The following is a 12314-nucleotide window of genomic DNA, read 5'->3' as shown; positions in this document are numbered from 1 at the left end:
ATGCATTTGGAGGACAGGTAGATATCAATTTACAACTACAATTGGGACCAGAATTTCCATTGCTAAGCAAGGCAATTGTTAAATGAGCCACGCCCAGTTTTATGACCTTTTGTGCAATGGTTGTTAAGCAAATCAATCATATGGCTATTAGGTGAATCTAGCTTCCCCCACTGACTGCTCCTTGGAAGGTGTCTGGGAAGGTCACAAATGACAAACACAAATGACCCTGGGACACTACAACTGTTGTAAATATATGTCAGTTGCTAAGCACCCAATTTTTGATCACCTGGCCATAGGGGTGGTGGGATGATTGTAAGGGTGAGGTGACAGGTCATAAGTCACTTTTTCACAACCGTTGTAACTTCAAACAGTTGCTAAATGAATATTCATAAGTGGAAGACTACCGTACTCGTAATGATGGAGTGCTGATTTGCCTCTCATTAAGAAGAGTAGTAGTTTGCCAGTAAAACATCCCCTATGGCCAGGGAATGAGGCTTGGTGGTACTTCTAAAGAGAAGCTAGCATTTCAGCTCATTGCCATCTTAAATCACCTAGAAAGCAGCATCCAGCTTCAATAGTAGAATTTAATCTATATAATGCCTTGGATTTACTCTTCTTACCAGATGTTGCAACTGGGAAGGGCAAGAGCCGGCACATCACGGATGCAGGCAGAAGGCATACAGGTGAACAGACCAGCTTTTGTCAGGGTGTAGCGACTTCCTGTGTACTCAGGAGCTAAGTAAACTCTAGTGTGACGCTGGGGTGCGTCACTTCTAGAACTTGCTTGGCATTCCCAGACTGGCACCCCAGAGGGTGGAATTTACAAGAACTTGTCTTGTTGGTTTCATTAGATTGGCATTCTTCCCAGTAATGGAATGTTCTACATTTAATGATGGGTGTGAACCTCAGGTCAAATCCGGGTGAGAGGAAGGCATAATGTTACCTACATTCAAGTTCTTTCTTCTAGGAGGGTCTGAATATAAATAATGCTATCTGTATATAAGGCTGGTGAATAAAGACAGGTACATTAATATGCGTGGGGTGCATTTGTGCACACATTGGATCCATTGTGATGTTAGAGGAGATATTAGCACGGATAACTTTCACCTAATTGGGATCCTACAGCAAGTGCAATAGGGTTGAGCAACCTAGGTATGCAGCTTGCAAGACAGCCCCTCCCCTTCTTATATTTTCAATCCCCAGAACCTTCTAAGATATAACACCAAATTATGAGGGCAAATTATTAGTGCAAGTTGCTTCTGAGAACAATGGACTGAAATCATTGACCTGCTTTTTGAAATCTGAAGTGCTCTCTCTCTTTCTCTCTCTCTCTCTCCCTCCCTCCCTCTCTCCATAACGCAGAGTGCCTGACAATAAACATTTTTACTTGACCCTGATGTGGCAACTATAGACTTTGTCATCAGCAAGAGGCATTTAAATAGGCAAATGTGAAACATTACAAGTGTCATAACATGTGAACCACAGGGGACATTGAGTTCCTAAGAAATTTGGGAAGAGGCTTTTCAAGTGCAGTGTTATTTGTGTCTGTCAAATTGGAAGCTATGACTGGCACAGCATGCAACCCCCATGGACAATTCTAGGGGCCTGCAGGGTAACCATGTAATACTACTGTTGAGTGAGCTGCACTGGTTGTCAGTTTGTTTCCAGGTCCAATTCAAGCAAGGGTGGGTTCTACTTACCTTTACTACCAGTTCGCATCGTGACCGTGCACTCTTCTGTGCATGCATAGATCACGTATGATGACGTCCAGGTCAGTGGGTGGAGCCTCCTGCCAGTTTTACTACCGGTTCTTGTGAATCGGTCCGAACCGGGGGCAACCCACCACTGAATTCAAGGTATTAGTTATTACCTTTAAAGCTCTTTATGACATGGAACCAGGCCACAGTATATGAGGAACTGTCTCATCCCAATGAGATTGGACCATCCCAATCAATCTGGCAGCCCAACCCTGACAGCCAAGGAGTTTTTCCTGAGGTGGGCCAAGAGAAGAGCTGCCTTTTCTGCCATGGCTCCTACCCTCTGAAATATCATGCTATTCAAGGTGAGATCTACTCCTACCCTCTTAGCCTTCCAAAAAATCCTGAAAATCTGTCTCTGCTGGTTGGCTTGGAGCCCTGATGGGGACATTCCATTTTGGAGATGTTTAGTAAGCCAAGTAGATACCACCTCCACTTCCTCTTATTGATTCCTTCTTATCTATTCTTTTTTTGTTAACTTTTAATGTTCAGTGTTTTAATGTCTTCACCTTCCTGACCTGGTATTGTTATTGAAAAGGGGAATTAAAACATAAATGGGTCATTTGTGATTTAATGTGTTGTGCAAACTCATCGGATGCGTGTGGTTTAGTGCTTCATGTGAACACAGCTAATTAGATTTTATTAAAGTAAACTGTAAACAGTAAACAGTAAACAGTAGTTAATTGGTGACTTACCAACTTCTATCACAACTGTCAAAGAATTGTCAGTCTCATTTTATGTTGGGGAATCCAAAAATGAATAATGTTATGTAAATACAATAGATGTTGTTCCCCTAAAACAGGAACAGCAAGAATCCTTTTCAGCCTTTTTGTGTGTGTGTGTGTGTGTGTGTGTGTGTGTGTGTGTGTGTGTGTGTGTTGGTTAGGTGGTTTGGTTAGGTAATTTATGGGAAGCCACCTTTTTAGCTAGCCTGGAAAGCTAAAAAACATATTGGAAAAGGCAATGTATTGACATATGAAGAAATCTACATGATTAGTTGGTTGGTTATTTCGTTATCAAATATATATAGTGACTTATTTACCCAAGAAACTCTGGGGAAACCTTCTAACTAGATATGTCCAGAAAGTCAACTGGAGTACAAACCTGCTCCAATGGAGATTATCTAAGAGATAAAACCAAGGCGTTGGGGCGCTGTTTTTCAATCTCAGTGACTTTAATATGTGTGGTCTTCAGTTCTCAGAATTCTCCAGCTTCAGCTCAAAAGGGCATTTAAAAAAAAAAAGACCCCTCCCTTCACTGATATATGATTCCATCGGGTCCAGGCAAGGAAGGCTGCTTGCTCTTGAGATTCCACACCCCTTGGAGTTAGCTTAACACCCCAGAAAGATGGAATGGCTCTTCACGTTTAATGAGCAAATGAGATTGATGGACTTCTTAGTGACAACAACAAGGATTCAATTCTATTTTATTAAATAGAATTCCACTCAGATTTTGACATTAAGGACCAAGTCTTTGCACAATGTCTTCTTTAAATACATTTTTTTAAAAAAAGACACACATATCGATAAGCCAAAGTTACGCACCCGTACATGTAAACCAGATACCACCTCCACCCCATTCCGGTTCTCCTTTGGCCAGAAGCCTTGAAAAGAGTTTGGAAAGGATGGGTAGCAGAAATCCACCCGAGAAGTCTCTTCTCCAAAAATGTGCAGGAGTCCTTGTAAATAATAATACCCAAGTATTTACACATATTGAGATGTCCTCTCCTGGTCAAAGCCAGAATTGAAACATCTTCTGGGGAGCTGAGAGGAGATTAAGCTTGAGTCAATGAATTTGCTTCTCCCAGCTCAAGTTCCCTCACATGATTCAGCTGCTTAAAAACAAAAACAAAAAAGCCAAGCCTGTAGAACCAGGTTACACTTTCTCAACCAGTAACTGAATCCGGTTGTTTGAGTTCCGGTGGCTACCACTTGGACCACTGCCCCATCTTAGAGGGGAAAGGCACGGCCAGGAAACAAGGTTTAGTCTTTCAACCACTGCTGTTGCAGACGGTAGCCCTGGGCGATGTTGAGCCCTGCATTTCTTCAAGATGAAGGTGGGGATCACGTTTTAGCCAAGGGTGCAAAAGCACTTGCTCCAATGTGGGTCGTTCGGAAGGTTCTGGAGACAAACACCACTGGATAAGGTCTTTGAGGTCTGGAAAAGAAGAATCGCATTTAGAAAGAGTGCTCCGTTTGGAATTTACATTAAATAAACAAACAAACAAACACATACATACATACATACATACTTACTTACATACATGTACACATGCATACAACCAAAAAACACCAGGAGAGACAGGAGTACGCATTTAGAAAGAGCCCTCCGTTTGGAAGGTACTCAGCACCCTGGCTTCACGAAGTACTTCTTGAGAAGCTTTGGTTACTTTCTCTTATTAGAAAGTCCCAAGAGAGTTCCTTGCCTAAGTTCCTAAGGCACTGGTAAGAGATAGAAAATAGATAGGCAACTGGTGATGCCTTCAGTATGCCTTCTGCTAATGCAATGGTATTCTGCAGTGCCCCAGAGAGCCTCTTCTAAATCCAGTCTCAGATTGGTGACAAATTGGGGGAGCCCAAAAGGTAGGTCTGTGACATTAGTGAGGCAGCTTTGCATAGAAAATATGGGGCAGCCTGGGATGCCTTATGAGTTTCCTAATCAGCTCTGATCAAATTGAATAAAATCACATCTGAATTTGAAAGTAGTTGTCTCCCACCACCCAGCTGAAAATAGAGGACTGATCCATCCTGGCCAGCTAGAAAGCCACTAAGATGAGATGGGTGGTGCTAACATTAAATAAATAAACAAACAAACAAACAAACAAACACATACATACTTACATACATGTACACATGCATACAACCAAGAAATGAGAGGACTCACCAGGAGAGACAGGAGTACGGAACTGCACATTGGCAGCCAGGATTTCCTCATCTCGTTCAAATGGGATGTCCCCACATGCCATGTCATACAGCAGTATTCCCAAGGACCAGACAGTTGCTGGGAGAGCATGGTACTGCTGGAATTCCACCCATTCTGGTGGACTGTACACACGGGTCCCTGGAAGAAGACGAAGGAAAGAAACAGCTTGTGTCAGGCTCCAAAAACCAAGAAAGGCATGTTCAGATTATCTAAGCAGTTTCCTTTATTGTTCCTCACTATAGATAGAAATCCTATCAAATTAAAGCAGAGTACTTGCACCATAAAAAATACATTCTGGGAACTATTAGGGAGCAGCCAAATTTACCTTCTTTCTCATACACAAATCAACTAAGCTGTGATGTTTCTTGATCCTCTGGAATGCCCTCCCTCTCTCCTGTGAATCCGGACAACATTCCATCACAGTGAGTTACCATCACTGAGTAATGAGCAGTGTATTTAGTTTAGGCTTGGATTTAATGTTCTTATGAGGTTTCCTTCTTTAGATAGTAATCTGGAATACTTCCTCTCCTACAAATTGGGTCAGGCAGTCCAGGCTATCCAGTCACTGTAAAGGTTCTGGACATCTGCCCCAAAGTCCTGCACTAACATTATCATTGTATGAAATCATTTAGGGCAGCCATTGGGCTGCAGGTTGAAGAAGGTTATGATCCAGTTCATTTGGGGACTAGTAGACTGGAGGAATACCGGATGGACACTCACCCAGGGGTGAAATGCTCCCAGTTCGGACCGGATCGCCTGATCCGATAGCGATGGTGGTGGGTGGTTCAGAGAACCGGTAAAAAAATCCCTGCCCCCCTATGCCCAGCTGAGCTGCGCGATCATCAGAGGGTTGTTGTTGATTTTTTACTTTTAAAAGCATTTTTTCTTCGGCCGAAAAAATGCTTTTAAAAGTAAAAAAAAAGCTTTTGATGATCACGCCGCTCAGCTGGGATCATTGGAGGCTTTTAAAAGCATTTTTTACAACCTCTTCAGCTGAAGAGATTGTTAAAAAATGCTTTTAAAAGCCTCTGATGATCAGGCAACTCAGCTGGGATTGCCAGAGGAGCCTTTTAAAAGCATTTTTTCTACAACCTCTTCAGCCGAAGAGGTTGTAGAAAAAATGCTTTTAAAAGTAAAAAAAAAGTTGGCCACGCCCACCCAGTCACATTACCCCACCCATTATGCCCACAGAACCAGTAGTAACAAATTGCACCCCTGCACTCACCATCAAAATCTGTGTAGACTGAATCCCTCAGCAAGGCTCCAGACCCAAAGTCGATGAGCTTGAGGTTGCCAGAGCGCACATCCACCAGGATGTTCTCATCTTTGATGTCCCGATGGACCACCCCCTGGGCATGGCAGTGGCATACTGCTTCAACCACTTGCTGGAAAAAGTGTCGGCAAAGCTTCTCTGAGAGTGGTCCCTGCTCTGTGACATAATCAAAGAGATCTTGGCAATGCTCAAGGCGCTCCAGGACCAGGAAGCAGCTTTCGGGAGTTTCATACCAGTCCAAGAGGCGAATCACACCACGGTGCCCAGATCCTGACCCGACAAGTTTCATCAGTGTTACCTCCAGAGGAGCCACAGTCCCATTGGGCTGAAATGGGAAAGAGAGAAGGATTTAAATTGAGGGGCAAGGAACAAAAATGCTTAAGGCAGCAGCCCTTCCCAAATTAATGTCCATCAAAAGTACTGGAGCTGCAATTCATAGAATTCCTGGCTTTCTTTGGTTAGCCAGGATTCTAGGAATTGCTAATGTAAGACTCTTGAGAATCACCATTTGTTCAAATCTGCTGCGAAGTATCCAAGTGCCCAAAATCTATGTTGCGGATCTCTGGCTCACTTCTCACAGAACTATAATTTCCAGCCTTCCAAAGGAAAAGGCAGAGCAGGATCCAGAATTGTAAAAGGCCTCCAACATCCCCAAATTCTCACAGTGAGACAGTCGATTCAATGATGATGCTTAGGGATAGGTAGTGCATCCTTCTTCTCCCTGTTTATGCTCAAGGTCACTTCAGAAAAGTTCTATCTACTGAGGTGCTAATTTTACACTTTTGTGTACACCCAGTAAAATTCCTTTGCTTTTCTAACTCTTCCACTCATCGTGTGTTATAAAAGTTATGAAGTGTGTTATGAGATAAGAGAGAGGATGCAATCTACGCATCCTGGAGCTAAACATAAAGCAGCACAAGCAGATAGGAGGTCATCCATGGTCTGGAGGTCCATCCTGGAGGTCAGCCTCCATTCTGTCACTTGTTCTTCTCTTCCAGCCTCTGGTCAGCTATAATGTTTTCCCATTCCAAATTCTACCAGGGTTGGAATAGGTATAGTCCTTGATATTCTGCATACTCACCAACTCAGCCCGCTCGGTAATCTTGCTCTTGGCAATGTGTTTGATTGCAACCTGTTGAAAAAAAACAACACAGAAATCTGAGTTCCAACACTCATCTTCCTTCCCACCCATAGAGGCGAAGCAGAATTAGATTTCCTTTGACCAAACCCTCCCTGAGTGAGACCTTTTTATTCTGTAGAACTATCAATTTCCTGACCACCAGGTACAGAAGGTGCTCATGGAAATAATGATGACTATTGCCAAAAAGCCATCCAAAGCCTAATTGCTATAAGCCATCATAACCTCCCTAAACAAGTTCCCACGTACATTGCAATGTATACAAAGCAGAGCCAGGCTTGCTTCTACATAGCATGGATGTCCATCTCACCTGCAGTCCATCTGTAACTCGGTACCCAGCATACACGGTTCCAAAGCCACCTTTGCCAAGCAAATTGCCTCGCTTGTACAGCAGTTCAAAGGATTCCTTGTCCTTGCCTAGAAAAATGCAAAAGAGAGAAATTATAGATTTGTTTTAAATAAATAAAAATCGATAAAACTCTTTACACATTGGCAGGATTCCCGTGGGAGAAGAGGCAAAGGAGCTTTGCAGGGCAGGACTGCCACTCAATCTTTCAAGACAGTGGTGATTTGGGATTCACCCCACTTAAGGCAGCATTCCAGCAGCAGCTCCCAGAAGCACTGCTTTTTGCACCTGGAATCTCCCCCAGTCTCATCCAGCTTCATGATGGGGAGAAACCAGAGCAGCTGGGCTCTTAAGCCAGTGGTCTCCAACCCTGGCAATTTTAAGACTTGTGGACTTCAATTCCCAGAATTCCTTAGCCAGCTTTGCTGGCTGAGGATTTCTGGGAGTTGAAGTCCACAAGTCTTAAAGTTGCCGGGGTTGGAGACCACTGCCTTAAGGCATTCTGTTCATTTTTGGGGTGTTGAAATGGGCTTTCAAATGTGTTTTCTCAGGTTATTTTTTATTGTTACTCTTGGATCGCTTCAATGTAGGGAAATGAGGTGGTGGCAAAGTTTCAGATGACTCACAGATGTGGCATCTGGTCTCAGCCCCTCCTTCCGGGAACCAACTCTGTACAGTTGACACCCAGCAGGGCAACCTGGTGAAATACCTCTCTGAACTCAACTCTAGTACAAACAATATGGGTAGAAGGAGGAACTCCTGGGTCAGGATATCATGGGTCTGACTATTACTATTTATATAACTCTTGCAATGAGTGGAAGTTCCCTCTTTTATGTCAGTGGCAATCCTCTTGTCTGTAACAGCTGTCTAACAGGAACAAGTCTGTGAATGATGCTTTCTCTAGTAAGGCAATACAGAGAAGGGGGAAGATTGCATCTGTTGTTTCTTTGCTTATATCCTGCCTTGGGCACAAAGCCAGCTGGGTGACATTGGGCCAGTCACTCTCTCTCTCTCTCTCTCTTTCTCAGCCCTGGGACGAAGGCAAGGGTGAGACACTTATAAAAACCTTGCAAAGAAAACCTCAGGGACTATACCAGACAGTTGCCAAAAGTCAAGGGATGACTCAAAGGCAGAGAGAGATGCTTCTGTTTATGATCCAAGTCCCACAAGGTAGACCTTTCTGTCAAACAGCCCTTGCTGTGGGCTGATATATACAAACCCTCATTTAAATCCACATACACAATCCAGACTGCCATTTTCTCCTAACTCTATTCTTCCTGGTATTGTACTAAAGTCACAAGGGTGAATTGGCAACCTTCCCTAACAACAACAACAACAACAACGCTTCTGCTATTTACTCTATATCCTAAACCACAGATAGTCTTGTAAATGAGTTAGTTACTTCTGTTTAACCACCAGTCCTTTGTGAGGCAGCTTGACAGTTAATAGCCCACAAACTTTACGTGCGATGGTTCACTTAATCTGATTACTAGCAAGGGGCTGGGAAGCTCTCTCGGATTTGAACGACAGCCTCAGGACAAGGGAAAGATTCCCGAACGGAGGGAAGGAGAATAGATGTGAGAGAACAGAGTGCAAGGGAGAATGATTAGCTGGAATTAAGTGGGCTGGTAGGAATCTGAAAATCTGCTTGGAGAGAGCCTGGGTCTTGCCTCTTTCTCTAGCCAATCTTGAGAAGCAAAGCAGGGATTTGCAACAAAATTCATCTGCCAGGTCTTGGCTTTCTAATTGGAAAAGGAAACTAAACTACTCCTCCTCCTCCTCCTCCTTCATCATCATCAACACCATTATTATTGTCTCACTCTTGGAGGGATGGGGACCGACTTGCACGCGCGTCCTTTCGGCAGCAGAGGGCAGTCGCGGCTCAGGGCTTCCCGCGCCCAATCCCGAGCGGTTGGGCAGAGCGAAGGTTTCGCTCGTCGCCCTCCCGACCGTGTCTCTGGGTGTGCAAGCACGGATCCCTGAATATCAGATCGTTACACCCATAGTACTAGAGGCGATAGAGAAACAGAGAGCGCACCCGTGTGCGTGTGAGCAATCGAAGATTGTGCGAAGAGCTGCAACAGGTGCAAGCTCCTCGAGTCCCAGTATAACCCGTCCTAGGAAGCGGCGGGGGGGACGGAATCCAAACCTTTACTGTTTAGGGTGCCCTGTTGCCTCACCCTTAATCTCGGTTAGACAATAACTCTCTGGTTAAGGGCTGGTTGGTTTTGCAGCCAGTCCCACCATCCTGCTGAGGTTTGGGCAGTTTTGTGAGAGAGTTTTGTGGACTTGCTTGTTATAATTTCGCTCTTCAATCCTTTCCTCTTTTAAAAGCCTGCTCAGGTGTTATCCCCGAAAAGAAACCGTTTGTTAGACCAACCTTTCGGACTTCAGGGACCACTACATTCATAATTGTAAATCCCGCGGACCACTAATATGAATTTTTTCAAAAGATAAATAGTATTAATGCAATATTAAAAAAATGCAAATAATTTTTCGGCTGACCGCCAAAATTTTCTCACGGACCACCAGTTGGTGACCGCTGTGTTAACACAACTGTGGTTTTAAAAACTGTGTTGTTGTTGTTTTTAAAAAAATCCCTCTTCAATGCATTACACAGGTCCATTACAAGACGATATAAAAAAATACAATAGGGGTATGTATAGAGGTGCTACGTCGAGAGCGGTCTCCTTGGGGCGGGCTCATTTAAAAGCAAGCCAAAGATGCAACTCATGGATCCAAAAGCCAAGATTGGCAATAATTCCCTTGCACATTTTCTGAAAAATTTGAACTGGATAGTGTGTGGGCCAGGGTTTTAATTGGAGAACCCTCCCAGCTGCCGTCCGCCGAGGGTGTCCCGAGGCAGCAATTCATTTGAAAACCGTTTCGCTTCTCCCTCCCTCCCCCCCCCACCCCGCTTCTGAAATTTTTTTAATTAATCGTGGGGAAAAAATCCGCTAAAGTGGTGGTGGGGGAGAAGGCGTGATGCCTTCGGATTAACGGCACAATCTGGATTTCACACAACTACGCGCGTATAAGTTTAGAAAAGGTCTTTGCATTGGTTCGTTTGAGCGCATCGCGCAAATCCGGCCCGTTTTGGTCACGTTACGGACCGGTTCGGGGTCTCGCTTAGAGGCCAGAAAACGGATTGATTCCGTCCTCCGGTTGAAAGGGTTTGTTTGCTAGGAAGCACAAAAAGCAAAGCGAGGGGTCGGGAGGTTTCCAAGCTCACCTGCCGGACTCCAAGCGACTTCACTGCGTTGTGGGATCATCGTCGCCGACGCGGCCAGGTAAGTCCCCAGTTGCGATCCAGGAGCAAGGAGAGAGCGGAGCTAGGCGGCCTTAAGCCCCGCTTACCGAGCTCCCTTCCCCGGCATAGCTACGTTAATAAAAACAAAAACGAAAAATCCTCTGGCCGGCAAATCCAGAGTTCAGCGTCCTCCAAAAACGCGGCTCCGTGTGGCTCCGCGTCTGGGCGTCTCGCTTTGCCCGGCCAACTCACGAACCGCTCCTTTCCCTCCCGCGCTCTGGCCTATCAGGGAATCGAGCGTATTTGCATGGCCCCGCCCACCCACCTGCAACTATGCAAATGAGGAGGGAGGAGGAAGCGGAGCTCGGGGAAGTTCCCGCCCGTGTCCTGGAAAGATCTTGCGCAATGGCTCAAGAAAAATAAATAAAAATAAACGTAAAGCGGTTACGTTGTGGAAACGGGGCTGCGCCTGTCTGCCGGGCTGTTTCTAGGGAATAGTCCGCACCCTTCACTCCAAAGTCAACGAGTTCCTCGGAATTTCAGTTATTCGGTGCTGGCGGAAAAGGAGAGAGCTGGACTTCCCTTTTCCATGGTACTGCGGTGGTATCAGTGAAAAGTGTCGCTGGTTATCACTCTGAACCAAGAATCAGTAGTAGGCCCGTTATTACTCTCCTGTACCATCAAAAGAATTGAAGTAAAAGAATTGAAACGGAAATGGGCTCGTCCCATAGCAAGAAGAACTGAGGGCAGGTGGACTAAGGATGGATCCCACTTGATAAAAAGCATCTTGCAGCAGATAAATTATGGCTCGAATGATGCTGATGACGTTACAATCTTCATTGACCATTAAACGCTGTTTGCCTCCCTTTCTGGCCCTGTAACTTCCTCTGGGCACAATGGTTGAAAATAAGTTCCACAGTTTTTTCACACATTTGAAGTGGGAAACTTCTGAATGGTGTCTTTAAGGATGGTTATGGGATTTTATGTAATTGAAGAAGCAAAAAAACCTCCAGTATTAAAAATCCAGCCTCACCCTCTTTGCTAATCGGGTCACCAATGGATAATCAGTTCTACACAAAGATTGATAGGCTGGGATTGGTGGGTAGTGAGTCAGGCAAGTACACTCCGCTGGAATCTTACTGAAGTTCTAAAAACTTGACCAGAGCATACAAAATAGGGGGAGAATGTTTAAAAAGCCAACCTGAACTCCTAAGCCAGTGTAAACATGACAATGTCTGTCTTTTCTATGACTGGTGTGGTTCATATGTGCTTTCTGTCTGTGTCTGTGTCCATCTGTCTGTCTCTATCTCTGTCTCACCCACAGACACAAGAAAATATGCTTCCTAAGTGAAATAATATGATAAACGTTCACTATAAGGGAGATGGATATTCTCTAAAGATGGAGAGAGAGGAAGAGAGAAAGTTTGTAATACTGGACTATAACTGAGAGCGTATGCACCAAGACAAATTCCTTGTGTGTCCAATCACACTTGGCCAATAAAAAATTCTATTCTATTCTATTCTATTCTATTCTATTCTATTCTATTCTATTCTATTCTATTCTATTCTATTCTATTCTAATACATATCCTACAGCTATTTTAACCTGCTAGGGTGAAAATGATCTAG

The 12314-nt window shown here is 44.4% G+C and overlaps 1 protein-coding gene across 1 annotated transcript; it reads right to left on the bottom strand.

The window, feature by feature from the left end:
- Positions 1–3169: 3169 nt before the first annotated feature.
- PIM2 (Pim-2 proto-oncogene, serine/threonine kinase) lies at positions 3170–10935 on the bottom strand. Its single transcript, XM_058173120.1, has 6 exons — positions 10669–10935; positions 7401–7507; positions 7034–7084; positions 5905–6277; positions 4641–4817; positions 3170–3914 (listed from the first exon to the last, which is right to left on the bottom strand). The coding sequence occupies exons 1-6, from the start codon at positions 10706–10708 to the stop codon at positions 3748–3750; spliced, it is 915 nt and encodes a 304-aa protein (XP_058029103.1). The 5' UTR covers positions 10709–10935; the 3' UTR covers positions 3170–3747.
- Positions 10936–12314: the final 1379 nt, after the last annotated feature.

The sequence above is a fragment of the Ahaetulla prasina genome, chromosome 2, assembly GCF_028640845.1.
Source record: "Ahaetulla prasina isolate Xishuangbanna chromosome 2, ASM2864084v1, whole genome shotgun sequence".
Lineage (NCBI taxonomy): Eukaryota > Metazoa > Chordata > Lepidosauria > Squamata > Colubridae > Ahaetulla > Ahaetulla prasina.
Note: the sequence above shows the minus strand (reverse complement) of the source record. Positions and strands in the feature narration are given on the sequence as shown.

Excerpts from the sequence above, each read along its gene's own strand:
- PIM2 (XM_058173120.1), bottom strand. The coding sequence starts at position 10,708 with ATGATCCCACAACGCAGTGAAGTCGCTTGGAGTCCGGCAG. Across the intron at positions 7,508-10,668 it reads AGTCGCTTGGAGTCCGGCAG|GCAAGGACAAGGAATCCTTT; the intron begins GTGAGCTTGGAA and ends GCATTTTTCTAG. Across the intron at positions 4,818-5,904 it reads AGTCTACACAGATTTTGATG|GGACCCGTGTGTACAGTCCA; the intron begins GTGAGTGCAGGG and ends GTCTTCTTCCAG.